At 44.9% G+C, this 26,251-nt stretch overlaps 1 protein-coding gene across 1 annotated transcript in view; it reads right to left on the bottom strand.

The window, feature by feature from the left end:
* Window positions 1–26,251, bottom strand: part of RNFT1 (ring finger protein, transmembrane 1) — a 259,999-nt gene that overhangs the window by 92,102 nt on the left and 141,646 nt on the right. Inside the window, exon 5 of the mRNA XM_086954939.1 lies at window positions 23,100–23,253. Coding sequence (XP_086811065.1) covers window positions 23,100–23,253 — 154 coding nt within the window. The remainder of the gene's footprint in view (window positions 1–23,099; window positions 23,254–26,251) is intronic.

The following is a 26,251-nucleotide window of genomic DNA, read 5'->3' as shown; positions in this document are numbered from 1 at the left end:
CAGGGCAGCCCAGTGAGCTCCCGCCACTGTCACACACCAGCACCTCGTAGCACAGGCTCTGGGGGCACCTCCAGTAAGGCAACTGCAGGAAAATTAGGGGTTGTTCGGAGCGGAGCTCTACGCTGGCACGTCCGCCATGTTGGCTGGCTAGCCACGCCCCACGAAATAATTAACATGATGCCTGACGGTTCAGGTTTCAGTAACCAATTAGGACGTGTTCGGACCATGTCGTGTCTATAATTTTATGAAACCATTAGTAATTATTCAGTACATTATATCAAGATTTGATGTGCTTTTATGTAGTTTTGTGATGGTTTTTGTTAAATTAAAACAAAGTTGGATTTGATTTTAGCAGTTGTACATGATTGATCAACGCACACTTTCTGCGTGGACGATACAGATGAAGTCCTTTAACATCTGTCATATAAAGTCAGCAGGGAAATGGTCAGACAAGTATGCCAAATAGTCTTCATGCGCAAGTAAATCGAAGGATGTGCATTACTATAACATCCATCAAGGTCTTACTAGTGAAAGGCAACACAGGGTACCACATTTTAAAATACACTACTGGCATCAGGTCTGCAATCAAATTATTCCCCACAAAGGTGATTACACCTCACCACACATGCAAACCTACTTCTATGGTTCCTACCTGAGAACAGTTAAAGGTGAAAACCTGCTGGCTGTAGCGGGGGACTTGAAGAATCTCTTTCAACACATTATCTTGCTGAAAATATAACCCAATCTTGTGATAAATGTACATAAAAACAAATTGGAGAGGGAAAAATATGAAAAACAGCCATAAAATGTCTGTCTCTAACATAGTGCTTAGGTTTCTTTTAAATACTGCTGCAAACTCAGCATCATTGTTACTGCCACTACAGATCTGGTGAAAAGGTTTTTCTAAGAACTAGGATACCTTTGATACTGTGACCTCACAGGTTCTACTATGAAGTCATTTCTTCCCATATTATAGGCAAGGTGATAACCAGACAACATCTGAAGGGGACAGCATTATGTGCAAAGAAATTTTAAGTGCTACAAGGGCTTTTGTAGGCAGGAGAAGAGCACTTATGTAAAAAGGATAGCAGGTTGTTAGGTGAGCTGAATTCCGTATTAAGGGTCAAGCCAATTTCAGACTCAAAACATCTGCAACGAGCACGCTTGAGATCGGACACTAACAATTAACCTGATCGTTTGAGTTCAAATTTTGAACCTTCATGCACTCTCCAGGTCAGGTGTCCACAGGTGCCTTCGTGAAGTTGTTAGGATTTCGGACCACAGGCTGATTGCACAGCCCAGACAAGGCATAAACCAGAGCAGCTATGTTTTGGGAAATCAACTGTTGTTCGAGGGTGACACCCCCAAGCAGGTAGTTAGATTCAACAGACCTGGAAGAATAAATGCATTTGAGGAAGTTTCAACTAATGGTATTCCTGTGTTAGAGCAACAATCCAGCGAGGCAAAGCAAGAGTCCTTGGTTCCTATAAATCTTACTGAAGATGGTCTAGAAACTCTGGTACACAAAGGAGGAGAGGAGATCGTTCTATGGACCATGCAGAGTAGTTCAAGCACCCGCATTATTTTTGTTAAGACAATGCAGTTCCCAATAAAAATAAACAGGAATTACGAATGTAGTTGTTTAGACGTTTCTGCCAAACACATAAGTGTTCATTTGTAAATTATAAAATAAAATAACTTGCCTATACTTACAAATGGCAGAGCTACATGAAAACAATATAGTAAGAAACAAATTCCGAGGATTACAACCAAAATAACAGTTTTTTTGGCATTGAAAAATAGGGTAATCGTGACAGTAAATCTTTGAAAGCAGATGAAACCGTGTATAGACTAGTTTTCATTACCTGGGGTTTTAAGTATTTCATCCACATTATCTTATATACTGGGCATACATGCACATTCTGTATTAATTCATTTGGTCTGCACAGCTGACAAGCTACATCTTGACAAATTAGCTCCAGACCAATTGTGGTAGTCATTTTGAACCACCATCCAAAAGCAGAGAAGCTTACAACTATGGTTAGGGCTTTGCACTTTTATCAAGCAAGGTCCCCTCAACATTGAGAAACAGGGTCAAAGATGTTTTTTTCTCAGTAAATTGCTTGTCATCTGTCAAACACCTGCTTCAGCTTCTTCTTCGTTTTAATCTTTCTTCGATCCATTAAACAAAGATCAGCAACTGAGTGATTACCAAGTCTAGTTAAGGAGGATAGACCGTTTTACACATTATTTAATAAAACAAGAGAAAACAACCCCCAACTCGAGGCGTAGGTCTCTATTCCTTCTACTGCGGGTTCACATCCTGCTGTCCGCAGTCCATGCCCTTCGAAACTTTGAAAGTCTGGGGTGCACTAAAACAAGACCTGGAAGACCGCAAATAGCAACAGAAACAACTATTGGCAAATAGGTCTTCAATAGAAGACCCATTTTATAATCATCTTATTAACAGTTAAACTGCCAGACTTGTAAGTGCCGACAATACCCGAGGGAATGGTTATTAAATATGTTTATTGGAAATGGTTGGTCGTTGTGGATTTATGGTTAAAAACCACTCCGATATTTGAACACTGCCAACGACTTCCTGTTTTAGGGCATAAAGTTCGACACAATGGTCATATTTGTTGGCCTGTTTGCCAAACATATGTTGTGGTAGTATTAATATATGATCTAGTTGCTTTAGAATAATTTTCTGATGCCTCCAACAAACTGACTGTGCACCGCAATAGGTGTATAGACAAATATGGCAAGATCGTCAGTATATGCAAGCCATTGAGTTTAGGTGGATTACATTTAGCCTTATGTAGGGTAGAGGGCAAAATTGACCCAAGCCAATAGATACCAATGTAGGGCCACTAAGCAATTCAATAGTCCACTTGGTAGACCCTTGCCTGCCAACTTTGACCAAAGTAGTGGAGAATTCACCAATTTGCATCAAATTCAGATTGAAAATCAACACAAATATTTAGCACTCTTGTATATATTTTATTTACTAATAATATAATTAAATTAAAAAAATTAAATGCAAACATGTGATTCATGTCATCTCTCCTGGCCCAAATCCAGCTTTTTCTTTAGGAATTAAACTACTTCCATAGACCCACTCTTCAACTTCACTTACTAAAATACAAGCAAAAATATTTGAAAAAACGTCAATGAGAACAATTAAGCAATTAGCCACAGAGTTTTAAACACTGGCATTACCAGTGAACCCCTCCAACTTGCTGTGAATTCGCAGTATAACTTATTTTATTACAAGAGCAAAAAAGTATGTCCAAATTATCACGCTTTCTTATAGAACATCTCTAATAGCATCATGGCCAGGGACCCTACTTCTCTTTAACGGGTGATTCATTTCCACAGTCTCATTGATATTTGTTAAGGCTGTTCCCAAACCCCAAAGTCATTGTTTCCACAGCAAATTATGTATATACAACTGCCCCAGATAAGTTTCCCAATGAAGGCTTGTTATTCACGCTCCTTACGTCCCAAAGGACCAGCAAATCAGTCAGACATATTTTCAGAATCTACTTGGAATTGTCTTTTAGTATAACCTCAGCCATTAGGCTCCATTAGGCTGATCATTTTCACCCTTTATATTCTTTACTGAAGACTGCTGCTCCATACCCTCTATATTTTTCCATCTCAGAGATTCGTGATTTCCCTTCTGTGGAGTCTGCGCTCAGAGTCAAACTAACGAATAGGACTTATGACTCTCTTCAGTTATGACTTCATCAACTTCTATTGTAGTCAGACATATCACCTGAACCCAGAGCCCTCACAGCATAATTGTGCTTTCCAATGATCAACAATGTGAACCCAGTTTTGAATCTTCCAGACTTTGGTAAACTTTATACCTTATGTCGTTGACTATTGGAGTTATAATACGTGTAACTGGCGGGTGGTTACTGCCCAACCAGGCACTACTGACATTTCGGTTTTTTAAACATTACACTAGCTATTAAAAGTTACCACCCACAAATGAATTAATCACAAATTTTAAATTCATATTTTACTTCTCTGTAGTTAATATGTGGTTTCTCATTTTCAAGCAACACAAATCCATATTTTTTTAGGTTGGAAATTAGAGCCCATTGCCTGGTTCTTAAGAAACAGTGAAGTAACATTCTTGTCCAGCTAAGGGGGCGAGGTCTGATCACTCAATTGTGAATGGCTCAGACATGCTGCTATAGAAAATAAATGGAAGTGATCAACCTTAGGCTTGGCGCAAGATACATAAAAATAATAGTTTCAACTCTCCACTATATTCGGTAAACCTTTTGCCATGTTAACCATGTAAGTGCCTAGAGTTCAAGGGTGATGAACGGACTATGTTCCTTCAGATTAAGCAATTGGTTTCTGTTGCATGGTACTCATTCCTTATAGATTATAAATTCACCTCTAGACTTCTTCAAGAAGCTCCAGCTGGAACATCCAAATAAATATACTGACATTGTCAAGAATGCTGATGTAAGACTCAAGAGGATTGAGAACATGTGATCACAGCAGCAATATGAGCTCAGCATTTCACTGGTTACCTGTAATAGACTGAAAGTATGCTTTATGTTTCATTCACAAAATTAAATCAGTGGCAATGAAGGCATTATTTTTTTTAAACTGTTTTTATTAACAACAAAAGTAGGGCGTCTGACAGTCAAATGATTCATATAGCAAATAAGGCAATACAATGCAAGAGATAGTATCAGTTCAATTCGTAGAGTAATTAAATTACATTGTTCCAGAAACATCGGTACAGTTTCCTAGCCCCCCACTCCCACCCATCTATTCATCAGATTCGATACCCTCATCTGGCCTCGGCGGGTCACACAATTGTCCTCTGTACTCATTCCAGGCACCCCAGATCTTATCCAATTTTTGTGGGCAGCCCCGGTGCAAATATACCACTCTCTCTGCCATCATGGCCGCATCTAGATCCACGCACCAATCTTTCAGTTTGGGAACTTCTTCAGCACCCCAGTATTTGGCAATATTGCGTTTAGCGAACATCATGCCCAGTGTCACCCAGTCCTGAGCAGGGTGAGTAAGGTTGTTAGGGTCGCAGATGTTTAGCAAACAGCATCGGGGGTCAGGCAGCACAGATTCATTCACTACCTGCGACATCGTTCTCATAATCTTCGCCCAGTATGGAGCGACTCGAGGGCACTGCCATATAGTATGGAAGAATATACCCTCCTCCCCACACCCCCTCGGGCAAAATCGGTGTGGGGCGCATCCTATAGCGTGCAGAGTGGTTCTAGTGAAGTGCACACGATGAAGTATTTTTAACTGTATTAGACGAAGCCTAGGGGGTATGGCCATTTCTCTCAGGGAGGATAGTGCCGTCTGCCAGTCTGCATCGTCAAAGTCCCCCAAATCTTCAGAACAATGATGCCTCAATTTCTGGGTGGGATCAGGTAGATTGTTAACTAGCTTGAGATAGGTAAAAGACGTCACTTTCTTGTGCATATGCTCCGTAAGCAGCCTGTCTTCAAGCGGGGTTGATTCTGGCAGGTCAGTGTTGGATGGGATAACTGAGCGCAGGGCATGACGGACCTGTAAATATCTGAATCTTTCAGTGGATGCTAAATCATACTGAGCTTGAAGTTGATAAATGGTATGACTGCGGCCCTTTTCCATAGGTCGCCTACCGTAGAGATACCCATCAGGTTACAACCTTCAAACCCCTTACTGTTACGAAGTTTGCCCAGTCTACATGTGGTCCATAACTGAGTCATTTGAGTAATTATGCCTGTGCATTTGAGACGGGTCTGTGCAGTATACCATATGCCCACTGTGTGTGCCGTCGGGCCTAAGAGGAACACTGTGCCCTTTTTGTCATACAATACAGAAAGGGGCCCCTCCTCCCCGATCTCGTATCGGTCAGCCTGAAATGCCGGTTCTGTGTGCGATGCGTGCAGCCATTGGTTTATCACTTTTAAATGGGCAGCCCAGTAGTACAGCTGTATGTCCGAGAGGGCGACGCCTCCGCCATACCAGCTCCTAACCAACTTACCACGTGAGATCCGCACCGTCTTGGTACCCCATAGTAGACCCGAGACCAGGGTGTCTATTTGTCTAAAATATTTTACTGGAACAGGGAATGGGGTGTTTTCCAATATATATAGCAGCCGCGGAAGTGTCATCATTTTGTAAAGGGCCGCTTTACCTAGCAGTGTCAGTGGCAAAGTGTGCCAGTGTTTGACATCGGATCGGAATCGCTCTAGGGGAGGTTCTAGATTTTTAAGGAGGAAGTCACTAGAATTAGGCGTTACCCACACCCCCAAATATTTAAAGGAGTCCTCCGTAACTCTTAGGGGGCATTCCACCGGGAGTTGTGGGGGCGGGCCTTTGAGGACAAATAAGATGGATTTAGACCAGTTAATGGTATAGCCCGACACCCGTCCAAAAATCTCACAAATGTTAAGGAGCGCCATAATAGATCGCTTTGGGGACGTCCGATATAAAAGGATATCATCCGCATATAAGGAGATGCGGTCCTCCCATGATGCGGTCCAATGCAGCCCCCTGATCATATGATCCCATCGGATCCAGGCCGCCAATGGTTCCAAGGCCAAGGCAAACAGCAAGGGTGACAATGGGCAGCCCTGGCACATGCCACGACCCAGCTGGAAGTCCCTGGATATATGACCATTTGCCACTACGTGGGCCAGAGGGCTAGAATATAATAATTTCACCCAGGCACAGAACTTGGGGCTGAAGCCCAGATGTTCGAGAACTGCAAATAAATAAGTCTATTCTACCATATCGAATGCCATTCGTGCATCTAATGAAAGGATGACTGCCGGTTCTTGTAGGCAGGGCATACGTGCAACAACCGCGGGGACTCTCCGCAGGTTAAGTGCAGTACTTCTGTTGGGCATAAACCCGGATTGATCCGGATGGATCAACGTTTCTAGGTGTGGGGTTAATCGCAAAGCTATCATTTTGGCCAATATCTTCGCCTCGGCATTTAGCAGGGATATTGGTCGGTAAGAAGAGCATTCATCTAGGGGTTTTCCCGGTTTGGGTACAGTGATTATAGTGGCCCTACGTTGGTCATGCGGCAGGACTCCAGCCTCCAAACCATGCCGAAACATGGCTAGAAGATGCGTGGCAACTGAGTAGGACGTGTGTTTATATAGCTCAAGGGGGATGCCATTAGGCCCTCCGGCCTTACCGGATTGCAAAGAATGAATGGCGGTTGTAACCTCGTCAATCGTGAAGTCAGCCTCCAGGGTCAACGCTGCTTCCTCTGTAAGAGTTGGCATTTGAATGTCCTGTATGTCCACAGTGATGGCGCTCCTGCGCAAACCCAGGCGACAATAGCTCAGACGCCTCCACGTGCAGGCAAAGTCCGCAGTAGATCAGCTGTGGCCCCAGCAGCAAAGGCCCCCGCCACGCTACCTAGGCAGGCAGCACACTTCGCAGGTTTCAATCATCTAATGGTCTCTCCCACAGGGCGCTGAATCGCGCCAGACACAGGGGGGCAAGATGGCGCCCGCACCTCCACCAAAATGGCGCCAAGCACTCGGAGCGTCAATCCAAAGGCGCCAAACTCTGCCCGGTGCGGCCGCCCAGGTGTCACAGGCCATAGACAGCCAGCCTCGCAGTTACACCATCCGGCCCAAACGTTCACACAGTGCATGTATGCATGAGTCTCAGACGTCCCCAGGTCTCAGTGGAACCGCCGCTGTTCTCCGCCGGCCCTCTTGCGTACCCCAGACTCCGGCAGCTCAGCTCCCGGGGGCAGTCCCTCTCCACTCAGCAGTCTCGCTCCGCAGGAGCTGCCCAGGCCGCCAGCACCAATTCCGCACCTCACCTCCAGTCCGGGTCAGCGCCGTCCCTGAGATGTCGCTCCATGTGACAAGCACTCTTTTCCAGCCACGAGCGCCGGCGACCCCTGCACCAGGGCCACCAAGCTCCGCGCCTGCTACCAGGGATGTGGCGCCGGCTACCCAGACTCAGCAGCACGTCAGGACGACTCTCCGGGTCCCACACTCTACTAACGGCAGGGCCCTGCCAGCCGCAGGTCCGACTCCTCCAGTGAAGGGAGGGGCCTCAGGAAGCCGCCCCCAGGCCCAGTGTCAGCAGAAGGCCTCCAGGCGTCGCTAGGCCGCGATCCGCTCCTGTCACCAGCGCCAACGCACACGTCTGCCTCTTAGTGCGCGGCCCACACCGCTGCAGCAGCCGCCCCGCCAGACACGCTTCCAGGCAGCGCAGACTCTACTGCGGGATCCCCAGCCCTCCGGGGGGCCCCCCGAAGCAGCGCCCAGAGACCCTGTGCCTCACTCCACTCCCGAAATGGCCGCCGGTGGCGCCGCGCAGCCCTCTGCCACGGGCCGTCCCGCTGCCGCACACCGACCCAGTCGATCACAGGGCAGCCCAGTGAGCTCCCGCCACTGTCACACACCAGCACCTCGTAGCACAGGCTCTGGGGGCACCTCCAGTAAGGCAACTGCAGGAAAATTAGGGGTTGTTCGGAGCGGAGCTCTACGCTGGCACGTCCGCCATGTTGGCTGGCTAGCCACGCCCCACGAAATAATTAACATGATGCCTGACGGTTCAGGTTTCAGTAACCAATTAGGACGTGTTCGGACCATGTCGTGTCTATAATTTTATGAAACCATTAGTAATTATTCAGTACATTATATCAAGATTTGATGTGCTTTTATGTAGTTTTGTGATGGTTTTTGTTAAATTAAAACAAAGTTGGATTTGATTTTAGCAGTTGTACATGATTGATCAACGCACACTTTCTGCGTGGAAGATACAGATGAAGTCCTTTAATATCTGTCATATAAAGTCAGCAGGGAAATGGTCAGACAAGTATGCCAAATAGTCTTCATGCGCAAGTAAATCGAAGGATGTGCATTACTATAACATCCATCAAGGTCTTACTAGTGAAAGGCAACACAGGGTACCACATTTTAAAATACACTACTGGCATCAGGTCTGCAATCAAATTATTCCCCACAGAGGTGATTACACCTCACCACACATGCAAACCTACTTCTATGGTTCCTACCTGAGAACAGTTAAAGGTGAAAACCTGCTGGCTGTAGCGGGGGACTTGAAGAATCTCTTTCAACACATTATCTTGCTGAAAATTTAACCCAATCTTGTGATAAATGTACATAAAAACAAATTGGAGAGGGAAAAATATGAAAAACAGCCATAAAATGTCTGTCTCTAACATAGTGCTTAGGTTTCTTTTAAATACTGCTGCAAACTCAGCATCATTGTTACTGCCACTACAGATCTGGTGAAAAGGTTTTTCTAAGAACTAGGATACCTTTGATACTGTGACCTCACAGGTTCTACTATGAAGTCATTTCTTCCCATATTATAGGCAAGGTGATAACCAGACAACATCTGAAGGGGACAGCATTATGTGCAAAGAAATTTTAAGTGCTACAAGGGCTTTTGTAGGCAGGAGAAGAGCACTTATGTAAAAAGGATAGCAGGTTGTTAGGTGAGCTGAATTCCGTATTAAGGGTCAAGCCAATTTCAGACTCAAAACATCTGCAACGAGCACGCTTGAGATCGGACACTAACCATTAACCTGATCGTTTGAGTTCAAATTTTGAACCTTCATGCACTCTCCAGGTCAGGTGTCCACAGGTGCCTTCGTGAAGTTGTTAGGATTTCGGACCACAGGCTGATTGCACAGCCCAGACAAGGCATAAACCAGAGCAGCTATGTTTTGGGAAATCAACTGTTGTTCGAGGGTGACACCCCCAAGCAGGTAGTTAGATTCAACAGACCTGGAAGAATAAATGCATTTGAGGAAGTTTCAACTAATGGTATTCCTGTGTTAGAGCAACAATCCAGCGAGGCAAAGCAAGAGTCCTTGGTTCCTATAAATCTTACTGAAGATGGTCTAGAAACTCTGGTACACAAAGGAGGAGAGGAGATCGTTCTATGGACCATGCAGAGTAGTTCAAGCACCCGCATTATTTTTGTTAAGACAATGCAGTTCCCAATAAAAATAAACAGGAATTACGAATGTAGTTGTTTAGACGTTTCTGCCAAACACATAAGTGTTCATTTGTAAATTATAAAATAAAATAACTTGCCTATACTTACAAATGGCAGAGCTACATGAAAACAATATAGTAAGAAACAAATTCCGAGGATTACAACCAAAATAACAGTTTTTTTGGCATTGAAAAATAGGGTAATCGTGACAGTAAATCTTTGAAAGCAGATGAAACCGTGTATAGACTAGTTTTCATTACCTGGGGTTTTAAGTATTTCATCCACATTATCTTATATACTGGGCATACATGCACATTCTGTATTAATTCATTTGGTCTGCACAGCTGACAAGCTACATCTTGACAAATTAGCTCCAGACCAATTGTGGTAGTCATTTTGAACCACCATCCAAAAGCAGAGAAGCTTACAACTATGGTTAGGGCTTTGCACTTTTATCAAGCAAGGTCCCCTCAACATTGAGAAACAGGGTCAAAGATGTTTTTTTCTCAGTAAATTGCTTGTCATCTGTCAAACACCTGCTTCAGCTTCTTCTTCGTTTTAATCTTTCTTCGATCCATTAAACAAAGATCAGCAACTGAGTGATTACCAAGTCTAGTTAAGGAGGATAGACCGTTTTACACATTATTTAATAAAACAAGAGAAAACAACCCCCAACTCGAGGCGTAGGTCTCTATTCCTTCTACTGCGGGTTCACATCCTGCTGTCCGCAGTCCATGCCCTTCGAAACTTTGAAAGTCAGGGGTGCACTAAAACAAGACCTGGAAGACCGCAAATAGCAACAGAAACAACTATTGGCAAATAGGTCTTCAATAGAAGACTCATTTTATAATCATCTTATTAACAGTTAAACTGCCAGACTTGTAAGTGCCGACAATACCCGAGGGAATGGTTATTAAATATGTTTATTGGAAATGGTTGGTCGTTGTGGATTTATGGTTAAAAACCACTCCGATATTTGAACACTGCCAACGACTTCCTGTTTTAGGGCATAAAGTTCGACACAATGGTCATATTTGTTGGCCTGTTTGCCAAACATATGTTGTGGTAGTATTAATATATGATCTAGTTGCTTTAGAATAATTTTCTGATGCCTCCAACAAACTGACTGTGCACCGCAATAGGTGTATAGACAAATATGGCAAGATCGTCAGTATATGCAAGCCATTGAGTTTAGGTGGATTACATTTAGCCTTATGTAGGGTAGAGGGCAAAATTGACCCAAGCCAATAGATACCAATGTAGGGCCACTAAACAATTCAATAGTCCACTTGGTAGACCCTTGCCTGCCAACTTTGACCAAAGTAGTGGAGAATTCACCAATTTGCATCAAATTCAGATTGAAAATCAACACAAATATTTAGCACTCTTGTATATATTTTATTTACTAATAATATAATTAAATTAAAAAAATTAAATGCAAACATGTGATTCATGTCATCTCTCCTGGCCCAAATCCAGCTTTTTCTTTAGGAATTAAACTACTTCCATAGACCCACTCTTCAACTTCACTTACTAAAATACAAGCAAAAATATTTGAAAAAACGTCAATGAGAACAATTAAGCAATTAGCCACAGAGTTTTAAACACTGGCATTACCAGTGAACCCCTCCAACTTGCTGTGAATTCGCAGTATAACTTATTTTATTACAAGAGCAAAAAAGTATGTCCAAATTATCACGCTTTCTTATAGAACATCTCTAATAGCATCATGGCCAGGGACCCTACTTCTCTTTAACGGGTGATTAATTTCCACAGTCTCATTGATATTTGTTAAGGCTGTTCCCAAACCCCAAAGTCATTGTTTCCACAGCAAATTATGTATATACAACTGCCCCAGATAAGTTTCCCACTGAAGGCTTGTTATTCACGCTCCTTACGTCCCAAAGGACCAGCAAATCAGTCAGACATATTTTCAGAATCTACTTGGAATTGTCTTTTAGTATAACCTCAGCCATTAGGCTCCATTAGGCTGATCATTTTCACCCTTTATATTCTTTACTGAAGACTGCTGCTCCATACCCTCTATATTTTTCCATCTCAGAGATTCGTGATTTCCCTTCTGTGGAGTCTGCGCTCAGAGTCAAACTAACGAATAGGACTTATGACTCTCTTCAGTTATGACTTCATCAACTTCTATTGTAGTCAGACATATCACCTGAACCCAGAGCCCTCACAGCATAATTGTGCTTTCCAATGATCAACAATGTGAACCCAGTTTTGAATCTTCCAGACTTTGGTAAACTTTATACCTTATGTCGTTGACTATTGGAGTTATAATACGTGTAACTGGCGGGTGGTTACTGCCCAACCAGGCACTACTGACATTTCGGTTTTTTAAACATTACACTAGCTATTAAAAGTTACCACCCACAAATGAATTAATCACAAATATTAAATTCATATTTTACTTCTCTGTAGTTAATATGTGGTTTCTCATTTTCAAGCAACACAAATCCATATTTTTTTAGGTTGGAAATTAGAGCCCATTGCCTGGTTCTTAAGAAACAGTGAAGTAACATTCTTGTCCAGCTAAGGGGGCGAGGTCTGATCACTCAATTGTGAATGGCTCAGACATGCTGCTATAGAAAATAAATGGAAGTGATCAACCTTAGGCTTGGCGCAAGATACATAAAAATAATAGTTTCAACTCTCCACTATATTCGGTAAACCTTTTGCCATGTTAACCATGTAAGTGCCTAGAGTTCAAGGGTGATGAACGGACTATGTTCCTTCAGATTAAGCAATTGGTTTCTGTTGCATGGTACTCATTCCTTATAGATTATAAATTCACCTCTAGACTTCTTCAAGAAGCTCCAGCTGGAACATCCAAATAAATATACTGACATTGTCAAGAATGCTGATGTAAGACTCAAGAGGATTGAGAACATGTGATCACAGCAGCAATATGAGCTCAGCATTTCACTGGTTACCTGTAATAGACTGAAAGTATGCTTTATGTTTCATTCACAAAATTAAATCAGTGGCAATGAAGGCATTATTTTTTTTTAAACTGTTTTTATTAACAACAAAAGTAGGGCGTCTGACAGTCAAATGATTCATATAGCAAATAAGGCAATACAATGCAAGAGATAGTATCAGTTCAATTCGTAGAGTAATTAAATTACATTGTTCCAGAAACATCGGTACAGTTTCCTAGCCCCCCACTCCCACCCATCTATTCATCAGATTCGATACCCTCATCTGGCCTCGGCGGGTCACACAATTATCCTCTGTACTCATTCCAGGCACCCCAGATCTTATCCAATTTTTGTGGGCAGCCCCGGTGCAAATATACCACTCTCTCTGCCATCATGGCCGCATCTAGATCCACGCACCAATCTTTCAGTTTGGGAACTTCTTCAGCACCCCAGTATTTGGCAATATTGCGTTTAGCGAACATCATGCCCAGTGTCACCCAGTCCTGAGCAGGGTGAGTAAGGTTGTTAGGGTCGCAGATGTTTAGCAAACAGCATCGGGGGTCAGGCAGCACAGATTCATTCACTACCTGCGACATCGTTCTCATAATCTTCGCCCAGTATGGAGCGACTCGAGGGCACTGCCATATAGTATGGAAGAATATACCCTCCTCCCCACACCCCCTCGGGCAAAATCGGTGTGGGGCGCATCCTATAGCGTGCAGAGTGGTTCTAGTGAAGTGCACACGATGAAGTATTTTTAACTGTATTAGACGAAGCCTAGGGGGTATGGCCATTTCTCTCAGGGAGGATAGTGCCGTCTGCCAGTCTGCATCGTCAAAGTCCCCCAAATCTTCAGAACAATGATGCCTCAATTTCTGGGTGGGATCAGGTAGATTGTTAACTAGCTTGAGATAGGTAAAAGACGTCACTTTCTTGTGCATATGCTCCGTAAGCAGCCTGTCTTCAAGCGGGGTTGATTCTGGCAGGTCAGTGTTGGATGGGATAACTGAGCGCAGGGCATGACGGACCTGTAAATATCTGAATCTTTCAGTGGATGCTAAATCATACTGAGCTTGAAGTTGATAAATGGTATGACTGCGGCCCTTTTCCATAGGTCGCCTACCGTAGAGATACCCATCAGGTTACAACCTTCAAACCCCTTACTGTTACGAAGTTTGCCCAGTCTACATGTGGTCCATAACTGAGTCATTTGAGTAATTATGCCTGTGCATTTGAGACGGGTCTGTGCAGTATACCATATGCCCACTGTGTGTGCCGTCGGGCCTAAGAGGGACACTGTGCCCTTTTTGTCATACAATACAGAAAGGGGCCCCTCCTCCCCGATCTCGTATCGGTCAGCCTGAAATGCCGGTTCTGTGTGCGATGCGTGCAGCCATTGGTTTATCACTTTTAAATGGGCAGCCCAGTAGTACAGCTGTATGTCCGAGAGGGCGACGCCTCCGCCATACCAGCTCCTAACCAACTTACCACGTGAGATCCGCACCGTCTTGGTACCCCATAGTAGACCCGAGACCAGGGTGTCTATTTGTCTAAAATATTTTACTGGAACAGGGAATGGGGTGTTTTCCAATATATATAGCAGCCGCGGAAGTGTCATCATTTTGTAAAGGGCCGCTTTACCTAGCAGTGTCAGTGGCAAAGTGTGCCAGTGTTTGACATCGGATCGGAATCGCTCTAGGGGAGGTTCTAGATTTTTAAGGAGGAAGTCACTAGAATTAGGCGTTACCCACACCCCCAAATATTTAAAGGAGTCCTCCGTAACTCTTAGGGGGCATTCCACCGGGAGTTGTGGGGGCGGGCCTTTGAGGACAAATAAGATGGATTTAGACCAGTTAATGGTATAGCCCGACACCCGTCCAAAAATCTCACAAATTTTAAGGAGCGCCATAATAGATCGCTTTGGGGACGTCCGATATAAAAGGATATCATCCGCATATAAGGAGATGCGGTCCTCCCATGATGCGGTCCAATGCAGCCCCCTGATCATATGATCCCATCGGATCCAGGCCGCCAATGGTTCCAAGGCCAAGGCAAACAGCAAGGGTGACAATGGGCAGCCCTGGCACATGCCACGACCCAGCTGGAAGTCCCTGGAGATATGACCATTTGCCACTACGTGGGCCAGAGGGCTAGAATATAATAATTTCACCCAGGCACAGAACTTGGGGCTGAAGCCCAGATGTTCGAGAACTGCAAATAAATAAGTCTATTCTACCATATCGAATGCCATTCGTGCATCTAATGAAAGGATGACTGCCGGTTCTTGTAGGCAGGGCATACGTGCAACAACCGCGGGGACTCTCCGCAGGTTAAGTGCAGTACTTCTGTTGGGCATAAACCCGGATTGATCCGGATGGATCAACGTTTCTAGGTGTGGGGTTAATCGCAAAGCTATCATTTTGGCCAATATCTTCGCCTCGGCATTTAGCAGGGATATTGGTCGGTAAGAAGAGCATTCATCTAGGGGTTTTCCCGGTTTGGGTACAGTGATTATAGTGGCCCTACGTTGGTCATGCGGCAGGACTCCAGCCTCCAAACCATGCCGAAACATGGCTAGAAGATGCGTGGCAACTGAGTAGGACGTGTGTTTATATAGCTCAAGGGGGATGCCATTAGGCCCTCCGGACTTACCGGATTGCAAAGAATGAATGGCGGTTGTAACCTCGTCAATCGTGAAGTCAGCCTCCAGGGTCAACGCTGCTTCCTCTGTAAGAGTTGGCATTTGAATGTCATGTATGTATGTATGAGATTCTGCCACCGTCATGGGGGAATTAGAGGTGTAGACTTGCTCAAAGTAGTCAGCCAGTGTGCACACTATTTCTTCAGGGGTGGCGATTATAGTACCAGTCAGAGTGCGAAGTTGCGCTATAGTCCTCTGCGTTCTATCCCTCCTGTCTAGCCATGCCAGGAGCTTGCCTGTCTTGTCACCAACCTCGTATATGGTATGCCTAGTAGCTAGGAGTAGCAATTTAACTTGCTCAGTCTGGTATTCTTAAGGGCGCATTGTTTGAGACGCAGGCTGTGCTCCTGAAGCACTGCCCGGTCAGCCTCTAGAGTATCTAATTCGATCTTCGACACTCGCCTAAGGCCCGTTATGGAAGCTATAGCCCGCCCTCGAATCATTGTCTTGTATGCTTCCCATAAAATGCCTGGGGACTGGATTGAGTGTTCGAGGTCGAGGGTGTAGTGTTTTGTAGCCCTCACCATGTCTTACGAATCTTGGGAACTTGCAAATAACCCGGTGGGATAGGGAAAATACGCTTCCTAGTTTTGACATGCAACGTATAGGTCAGGTGCACTGGTGAGTGGTCTGATATGCCCCGAGGGCGTATCTCTACATCAGTTACATGGGGGAGGCCTTGTGCTGAGAGGAGAAAGTAGTCAATACGGGAGAGACTATTATGTACCCCTGATTGATAAGTGTACTGTAGGGTGTCTGTATCTCCAGGTGTCAGTGAGACCCAGGGCATTAAGAAAACCAACCATGGAGGAACCACCCGCTCCCTTGGGCCTACTAGGGCAGCGATCCCTGGAACTATCAGCCACCGTATTAAAATCGCCCCCCATAAGAAGTTCTCCTTTGGGAAGGTCTAACAGGAAAGCGCTAAGCGCCGGGAAGCCTACGGATTGAATAGCAGGGGGTATATAAACTGACACTATATTAAATCTTTTTCCCTCCCACTGACAGGAGATGGCTGCAAACCACCCTTGCGTATCTGACCAGGTGTGATGCACAATCAATGGGAATTGTTTTATTTATTTTATTTATTGCTATTTGTAAAGCGCGACAAATACCCGCAGGCGTCTTGGCGCTGGTTAATTTGCAAAATTCAGATCGGTGATAAAGTGCTCTGTGTTTACCAGTATTTATAGGAGTTATTGGGTGAACAACCACGTCTTGAGTCTCTTGCGAAATTGGAGAAGGGTTGGACAAGCTCTAATGTCCAACGGGAGAGTGTTCCACAGTTTTGGTGCGGCGACCGTAAATCGACGGTCTCCCCATGACACTGTTTTGACGCGAGGAACCACTAGGTGGTTGCAGTTGGAGGACCGGAGTTGACGGGAAGGTAGATATGGCATCAGTTGCCCACTTAAAAAATGTGGGCCTTGCCTGTTGAGCGCTTTATAAACTATACACAATGACTTTAATTTGATCCGATTCTGGATTGTCAGCCAGTGAAGTCGTGAAATGGCATCCGAAATGGCCGCATACTTTGGGATTCCGAAAACCAGGCGAGCCGCCGCATTTTGTATTGACTGTAGTTTTCTCAAGACTCTGGTTTGTGTGTTTAAAAGTAGGCCATTACAATAATCCAGTGACGTTAGAACCAGGGAACTAACTAAGGTTTTAATGGCTGCCACTGGAAGGTAGGGACTGATTTTTTCGTATCATGCGTAGTTTAGTGTGGGCTGTAGAGGCCAATTTATTTGCATGGTCCATAAAATTTAGGCCATCATCGAAGATGACTCCCAAATTTCTTACTTTGGAAACTGGTTTAGGGATTGCTCCAAATGTGGCAGGCCACCACTGAGCTGACCAGTCCGGTGAAAGGGGGCCAAATATCACAACCTCCGTTTTTTCTGAGTTGAGTTTCAGGCAATTAGTTGCCATCCACTCTCCTATCTCCATCATTCCATTTTGAAAGCGTTGGGCAACTTCTACTCCGTCACCCCTAATGGCCAGAACCAATTGCGTGTCGTCCACATATGAGGTTAGGCCCATCCCATGTGCTTTGATGACATTAGCGAGGTCCGACACATAAATGTTGAATAGTGTCGGACTCAGGGATGAGCCTTGAGGTACCCCACATGGTAGCGTCAGCTTGGCAGATTGGTAAGGTCCAAGGGTGACGGCCTGAGTTCTATCAGAAAGAAACGAGGCCAGGAGATCCTTGGCCGTGTGGCAAATGCCCATCTTTTCGACACGATCGACCAAGGTCTTGTGGTCGACCGTGTCGAAAGCCGCTGAGAGGTCCAGCAGTACCAACACTGCATTCCCCCCCAAGGTCTCTAATTCGGCGCACATCATCGGAGGATTGGATTAAGGCGGTTTCGGTGCCATGGTATTTCCGAAATCCGAACTGAGTATCGTCCAGCAGTCTATGTGTCTCAATATGCTCCGATAATTGCATATTCATGGCCTTTTCCACCACTTTGGCCAAAAAAGGCAGGCTGGCAATTGGCCGATAGTTTTTTAACTCGGTCTTCTCCAGTCCCGGTTTCTTTAAGAGAGATTTGAGCAGCGTGGTTTTTAAGGACTGAGGGTATCTCCCCGAGCACAAGATGGAGTTGCATACTTGTGTTTTCGGACTAAAATCCCTACTCCTCTCGAACCCGATGTGAACTCAGAGTGTACCAGCATTCTGAATCCCCAGCAATCCATAGCTTTGCAAGCCGAACCCACCAGATGTGTTCCCTGTGACAGTACCACCGCTGGTGCGCAACGCTTCAAATAGTGCAGCACGAGGCCTCTCTTAATTTTGTCCCCTAAACCTCGCACGTTCCACGTAAGTACTGCCAAAGGGGGCACTAGCGCCATAGCTGAAGCAACAGTACCAATTTCAGAACATGAAGATATCGTCTCTCCTGCCATAGACAATACAACATTGCAAATTGCTGCTGAAGTATCGCAGCCACATAGCAACATCATGCACATTTGCCTTCAGGTTTCGCCCTAGCTTTAGAACAGGAAAAACTTGAACATTATGCAATGAACTCCCTTCCCTCCTTCCCCCCTCCCTGCTAGACGGTACTAAAACTGCCCGCCACCCCAACAAAGCAGAGTGCTTTGTCCCCTTTCCCATTCTTGAACGGTGGAGGTGAGAGAAAATAGCATCCAGTCCTCCACAGAGCCCTTACGCTACATCAATGGCTATGATCCAACATCCCTGTCTGATGGCGGCAGAGAACAAAAGACTGCCGTAGTCAATCATGCAAGTGTCATTAAGCACAGCCAGGGCGGAACACTCCTCAAGGTTCAGCCTCCCTCCCCTGTATCAGACAGTGACTCAGGATGGGTACCCAAAAAACTCAGTACATCCCAACGCTTCTAGGCAAACCCAGTCACCATCTGGCACAGTTTCTCCAGGCCGTGGCTCAGGTCAGTTCCGCAGCCTCTGCGTTGGCCTTTCATCCTCAAAGTCTCTGCTACATATGACTCACATATAGGCCCGATCCATTACTCCTCGTTACTCGTCCCAGTGCTGCTCTCTGTGATCAGTGCGGCCCTGTTGTCCCACCTGTCGCCATCCGTCCAACCAATCCTGGGCTTCGTCAGGTGCGAGGATAAACCACACCTTTCCTCCATCCTCCACTCTCAACCTGGCTGTAAACAGCATAGAGTACTTTATCTCTCGCTCACGGAGGGCCTTAACTTCTAGGAACCCCTCTGTGTTGTTTCGAGACCGCTGCAGTGTAGTCTGGGAGAAATGTGATGTGGGCGTTCTTGAAGTCGATTGGTGGCGACTTTCTGGTCCCCTGTAGGATGGCAACGCAATTGCGTTAGTCCGAATTCCCACCCGCGATCGGGGACCGTGGAGGGCCTCACACTGTTAATAGGGCAGCCGATGACACAAAATGGCGGCCGGGGGACGCACCAGGTCCTTTCCCGAAACAGCTCCCTCGAGCCCCAGTGTCAGCGGTTCATCCTATTCATGTGGCCCCACTGCTGTCAAGGTCTTTATGTTCCCCCCAGCGCCCCTCGCCAGGGTAGGTGTAGGGCCACCAGTGCGCCTCGATCTGTAGCGGTGACGGGGAGGTCTCACCTCATCTGCCTCGGATCTCAGGCCCGATGTCACCGGGCCGCCTGCCAGGGAGCCGCGCCAGACCTCCCCCGGTTCGCCAATTACCTCTGCGCCGCTTCCCCTCTCTGCCCCTCACAGGAAACCAGGGTGGGGGAGGCGGTGTCCTCATCGCCGCCGTCTGTCTACAGCCAGAGGGCCCGGCTCAGGGGTCCCCTTCCCGGGTGTTGCCGCCACTGTGGGTCCCGGTCTTCAACGGCTGGTAGGCCGCAGCTCTTTCACGGTGTTTACTGCCTCAGGGAGGGTCGCCAGATTCAGCAATCAGCACCGGACGGTGCCAAACAGTCTCTGCTACAATCCCATGCACTTTGGGATCAAGGATATAACGGATGAGTGATCGGATTAATCAGGCTCTGCGTCGGGTGCTCGGAGCCTCTAGGCTGCGGCCATGTTCCTTGGCTGCTAGCCATGAAGGCATTATTTAGCTCGATGTGTCCATCACTACACTGTGGGTAGATAAGCCATGACCCAGAACTATGAAATGGTTGAACTAGGGTTCATACTTTATACATAGCAGTGCAGATTTTGTCACAGGCCCAAAACTGCAGTTTCAGCTATTTACTCCTCCTATTGAGTCGCACCATATAATTTGTAAAGACCCAACTATGCATCTTTTATCCTACTGAGCACATTCCATCTCCCTTACCCAAAAATGAGCACAGAAGCTGGGTGCAGATAACCCCTAGAATAAATGTATTCTGGAAAGCTTTCTATAAATGTGCAGACTCATTTACTCAGAAGCACTAAGTCAAGGCACAATTAAAATAATCAGCTGAAGGACATAGTTTTATTGAGGTATAATTCCAGAGGCTGTGCTAAAATTTGAGATTTGAGTACAAGTTGAATGTCTCTGGCGGAAGCGTGGGTATATGTATCACTGTACATGGGAGTGCTAAACATTCATCAGTGCGTCCTACTTTATGGGAGTCAAAAGCGATCCCCTTTCTACATGGTACATTTTTAACCGGAAGAGGATCATATGTGTGTTTCAGATACTGTGGAAACCGGGGAAGCAGGAGGAGGAGGATTTAACACTAAGGGCTGTAATACAGGAATGAGATGTCAGAGAAGTGGCTCCTCTCATAAGGCCTTTACTGGTAGGCAGAGTCATTTGTCATGCAAAACATAACTGTTCTACATCTCCAACAATAAACTGGGCTGGTCTGCTGGAAGAGAGCGACCCTTATTGTACAAGGTTCAACCTTCCCAAAGCTGAATATCAAGAACTCTGAAAACGAATCTCCGAAAAGAAATCGTACTGCTGCAGTGAAATCCATCAGCCACTGTACCACACTTTCAAGGATTTCCAAAGTCAAACTGAGACCGCACCAAATTAGACCTAGAATAGTATATTAACACTCCTGTCCCAAGGCGGAGGGTGCAAGTACTTTGAATTGGCTCAAAAATAGGTGTGTTCTCCAGTCTATATGTCTAACTTAGCCTTCCGATTTCACACTCCCCCAATCAGAGTTTTCTGTTTTTTCAGTTATGATTCATTGCAGTTCCTCAGGCCCCTTGCTAGTAGCACCAGAGTCCTTTGCTGTGTTTGGTTAACCCGCTTAAGTCAGTGTTCACTTATGCAGCCTGTGTGGCTGGATGTTGCCTTATAGGGCTGTCACAACAGCAGCTCTTGCTCTTATTCAGGCTTACTATATCTGGATGCTGCATTTTGCTTATAAGCGAACAATGCTGGGGTTAATATTCCGAAATCTCTATTAGTTTCTTATGAATTATCACAATAATTTTATTTTGATTGCTATAACTCTAATAATTAGAGTTTCATTTAGATCTTGGCGGATGGGTTATTCCTTCACAACGGTGACGGATATCCTATCCACCGCAATATAAATTCCCTTATATCCTATGAGATTTATATTTTGACAGATGGAATATCCGTCACCATTGTGACAGAGTAACCTGTCCGCCGAGATCTAAATCAGGCCTTTAGTTTGTCAGTTCTTGTTTGCTGACTTTAGTGAGTAATACTTATCTCAGGCTCCTGCGAGTCTCAGCACTTAGTACTGAGCTATAGTCTCCCTTCTTTTCAATTCACCTTTATTATTTAGCCCCTCTACTTAGAGACGGATAGTTTGCTTGGCCTTGTAAAGTTCTTTGTTCACTTTATTGGTATCTAGATTGTAATCTCCATGCCAATGTCTGTCATGCCTTCGATATGCAAAATTCCTCTCTCTTGCTATGATCCCCCTCCAAACAAGACCAAACATACTGTTTTGCAGATTGTGTGCAAAAGTGGCACAACAACAAATACAAAGATTAACAAAACATATACTATTGTAACCTTTCGACCTGCAAAGGTTGTCTTGGGTACCAATTGCTAAAGTCAAGCCACACAAGCAAGCTGAACTAGGGCAAACAGTGGCATGGCTCAGTTGAACCTTATCATCAAAGCAACAGGACCTTAACACTATCATAATCCCTTCAATGCCCCCAGCTGAACCTAGGGCTAAGATCTGTATTGGGTGTCTTCTTCGTAGGAGTGTTATCAGCTCATCCATCTCACCTAAAGGAGAAGGTTAAAACTATTTCTGCTCTTCATCCTATTCTCTCCTACAAAGAACAAATAAGCACCAAACACAGAAAGATTATTGTTTAAAATAGCAATTGCAGTAGAAACAAAGCAATGGTTTTTAAAGTCTTTAATAAAAAGGTAAAAGAAAAAACCTAGGGACAAATTCTGTCCCTGCTGTGAAAAAGATCTTGGGAAACAGCAATGGAAAAAGCACCAAACATGCTTTATTTAGATGCTCTTCCTTGACAAAAAAAAAACCCTTTATGTGTAAAGTTCTAACCCTCTGGAACACTGATGAACAAAAACGGACAAACGGTTGACAATCAAAACCAAACCTGTGGAAGTGACTGCTTACTGTAATTTAAATTTGGAATCTCAGATTGTTTTTGGGGGGTATAAATTCCTAGGATGTGTTAAAATTAATCAGTCCAGAAGTGAAGAAATATTTATTTATCTTAGCACTTGGCTTGTGTTTCCTTAACCTATTTGGTTCACAGCAACATTGAATACTTTGATATATGCGCTCCTCCCCATATTCGTATTCATCTTGCTAGTGTGACCTTTCTAACTTAATTTGTCTTTAAGTCCTACTTGTGCGCTGAAGACAGTGTTGCAGTGCTAAACTATGGAACTTGCAGCTCACCAGTAGAAGCAGAACAACTGAGGTGAATGCAAAAAAACTACTAGGTGCGATAATGCTATACACAGAATTGCATATTTGAAAACACTGCTCAATCATACCAGATTCCTGGTGGTGGAATACAAATTAGTTATTGACACTTTCACACACGATGTGCAGGTCACTGCTCTTACCTTGGACTTGTAAGACATCACAAAGGAAGGCACCAACAGGACCAGGCACTTGAAGCCCATAAAGCTGAATTTGAGGACGAAATCGGTGATTCCCACAATCCAAAGCACGTCCCAAAATTGAAGGAACTCCACAGTTGGGCTTAAAAATATTAAACTTAAAGAAATGGAAAGGCAAAGTAAGAATGATTTCAACAGTGCATCCCACAAACAGCAATAAGACATACTGCATATACATTCTCTAATACAAGAATATGGACTCGAAATGTATAACCCAATAAAAGGTATAGATTAGAACAAACAGAATTTTAAAAAAGTAGTACTTCCAGAACATGGCATACCTCTACTGTGCCTATTCAAAGGTCCCATCACTTGGAATGGTGTTTCATTGCTTGGAGCACATGCCAAGCCCACCAGCTGCACATCTTTCTTGCCAATGTGACAAACCGTTCCCAAACATCCATCCCCTCAAGGAACCACCTAAAATAAGTAGGGTTTCCTCTTTCAGTTAAAAGTACAACGCTCTCTTGCATCCGGTCTCTTTCCCACTCTCATATAGTGAATAGAGGAGCATGCCACCAGGTAGATGAACCAGAAAAGTTTTTGTAAACGGAGACTTTGACGTCCGGTACCAGGCACCAGCTATCCCATCACATCCAGCCAGTTCATTTTTTGCTTAGCAGTAAAAATCCGAACCTGCTTCTCTGACTTTCAGTAAATGTCTTGACCGGTTTATCTCTCAGATGTTTATACTGCTGTCGCTCCATACCTAAACCACTACGCTCACCTCCGTCTCCCACCTTTTTTTGCATTGCGCCCATTTTATCTTGTGCATAATGACTGTCGGCAGCTGCTGACCCTGCATTATCTGTATTTTTGACTGGGAAAAATTACTTCACTCCATTAAAAGTCCTTAGTTGAGATGGAGCTGGTAATCTGAATTGCCCGGGGAATCCTCATTTCCTAGTGGATCTTCGTGGACCACATTCTACTGGACTGGATTTTCCCAACCCTGGAGTTACCAGTACTCTCGAGATCGAAAACTCTGGGGGTGGGGAAAATCCGGCCCCTTTACCACGCCACTCATAATGACGGCCTTAGGGCTGGCACTCATTCACAGTACCTCGAGAACCACCGGACTTGCATCCAGAGACTAAATCAATCACACAGGAGAGCACAGGATTTCATCTCCACAAAGAAGTGTCTGCGAAGAGCATGTGGTTTTGACCAGCAGGTACAGTCCAGAATAGGCTTCCTGCCAGATTGTTAGTAAGGCACTATTCAGCAGTTCTCCTATTCCTGTATGGTGGTTACTCTCACTGGCTCTACACAAGTGACAAAGGTATCCCTTGCAAAAGCAAAGCTGTTCAGTTGAACTTAGATGTCAAGGAACACGATAGGGGCGTCAACTACACAGGAGTGAAAAACCTTCAAAGGCTCTCTTGGTAAGCTTCATTGCAAGGAGGAGCTTGCTTCCCCCAGCTTTTAACCCAATCTTTCTTAAAACAAAAGAAGCACAGCAAGAAGCAAAAGCACTTTCCCCCCACTGAGTGGTCAAACCCGCAGATCAGCCACCAGCAACAATCTTATTTGGAGGACCCAACAGGTGTCCACATACTCCAGTAGTCTGCAACTTTCCCTGCCACACCAAATCTTGGCGGAGGTCCTCACAATGGCACAATCCAAGGCTCAAAGCTCTTCCGGGTCTATTGACTAACAGGAGTTCATCCCCTCTGTCGTTTATAGGAGTTTGACTACATTGAGAGCAGTCAGACATGCCCCATCAGTCAAGAACAGCAGGATTTAGAATTGCAGTGGCCGTCTTACCTCGACCAGATATAAGCAAAGGCTTTTCCTCCACGTTATCCTTCATCCTTAGCTCAGTTGTCTTTCTGAATACTTCCAGTGTGATTATTTTCACTCGCCTGCCAGCTTCAGATCATTCTGCAGTACTCCTGCAGGACCATGGGGATAGAGGAGGGCAATGTACAACATCTCATGGCCTTCTATATGAAAGAGGTATCGCTTCATGGGAGGGGAAGGAGCAACCAGGACAGAGATTCCTATTAGCAGCGAAGACCAACACCTCCAAAGAGCTACAACACTATGCTGGCAAAGGCTGAGCGGCTCGGTCCATTGAGACACCCCCAGCAGTGAATTTAAAAGCGCTCTTGCGCTTCGTCATGGGTGTCACTCGTTATGTAATTGCAACTACAAAAAAATCTATTCTGAAATTGAAGCTCCATCTCCCACATCATAATCTGCTTTGGCCATCAAGAACTAGGTCCTCAAGCGTGCTCAGTAGATTTGAAGCAGCAACACTTTGCCTACATGAAAGCATGAAGCTTACTTAACTCAAAGTAACCATTTGGAGAGGGACCTTTCCAGGGAGAAGAGCGAGGCAGCACCTATGATGTAGATCTACCATCTATAGGCTAAGGTATGGGGTCTGCTGACAAAGCCCAGATATCTTATGTTATATAATAATACTTCTTCTTAGCAAGGGGAGGGAGGTTAGGCATTATAGACTTTTCCACATTGTCTTTTTAGGATGACACCTCCCTTCAAGATATATGGACTAGCTGCTATGCGGACTGTATTTGTACTATGCATTCTCCTGCTTGCTGTGGCATGTATACTGCATGTTAGGGCACGTTAGTTAAAATAAATATTTTAAACTGTTTCGTGTCTCTGTCAGATCTTATTGTGGACAAGTACAAGAGTGCGAGCGAAAGGGTGTGTCTTGTTAAAGCGATTCCTGAGTGATGTGGGAGTGTTGTGTTCTGGGGTGTCTAATCATTTGTTTCTCTGTGAGTGAGTAGGAGAGCAAGTAAGACGCTATTGCTAGTCGGCCCTTGGCTCATGGTACTAAGGTGGTAGAAGACTAAGTCACTATACACCAAGGTCCCATAGTTCTGCATTTGTGCAGATTCCCTGCAACACTGGAAGCTGGTGAGAATGGCAACTGGCTGTGTTCAGTGAACGTGCAGCACATTTGCCTTCGCCTACTGCTGCTAGAGTAAACACAAAGCAAAATTCAACTGAATCATGGTGAAAAACTACCATAACCAGTACAGGATCTTCACCAACATTTTGGCCTTGGTGGATACCTTATGACTGTCTTTTGTGAGCATCTTAATAGAAAGCAGTAGAGT

This window comes from Lissotriton vulgaris, chromosome 2_1, assembly GCF_964263255.1.
Source record: "Lissotriton vulgaris chromosome 2_1, aLisVul1.2, whole genome shotgun sequence".
Classification (NCBI taxonomy): domain Eukaryota; kingdom Metazoa; phylum Chordata; class Amphibia; order Caudata; family Salamandridae; genus Lissotriton; species Lissotriton vulgaris.
The sequence above is the reverse complement of the archived record's forward strand: the minus strand, read 5'-3'. Positions and strand labels throughout refer to the sequence as shown.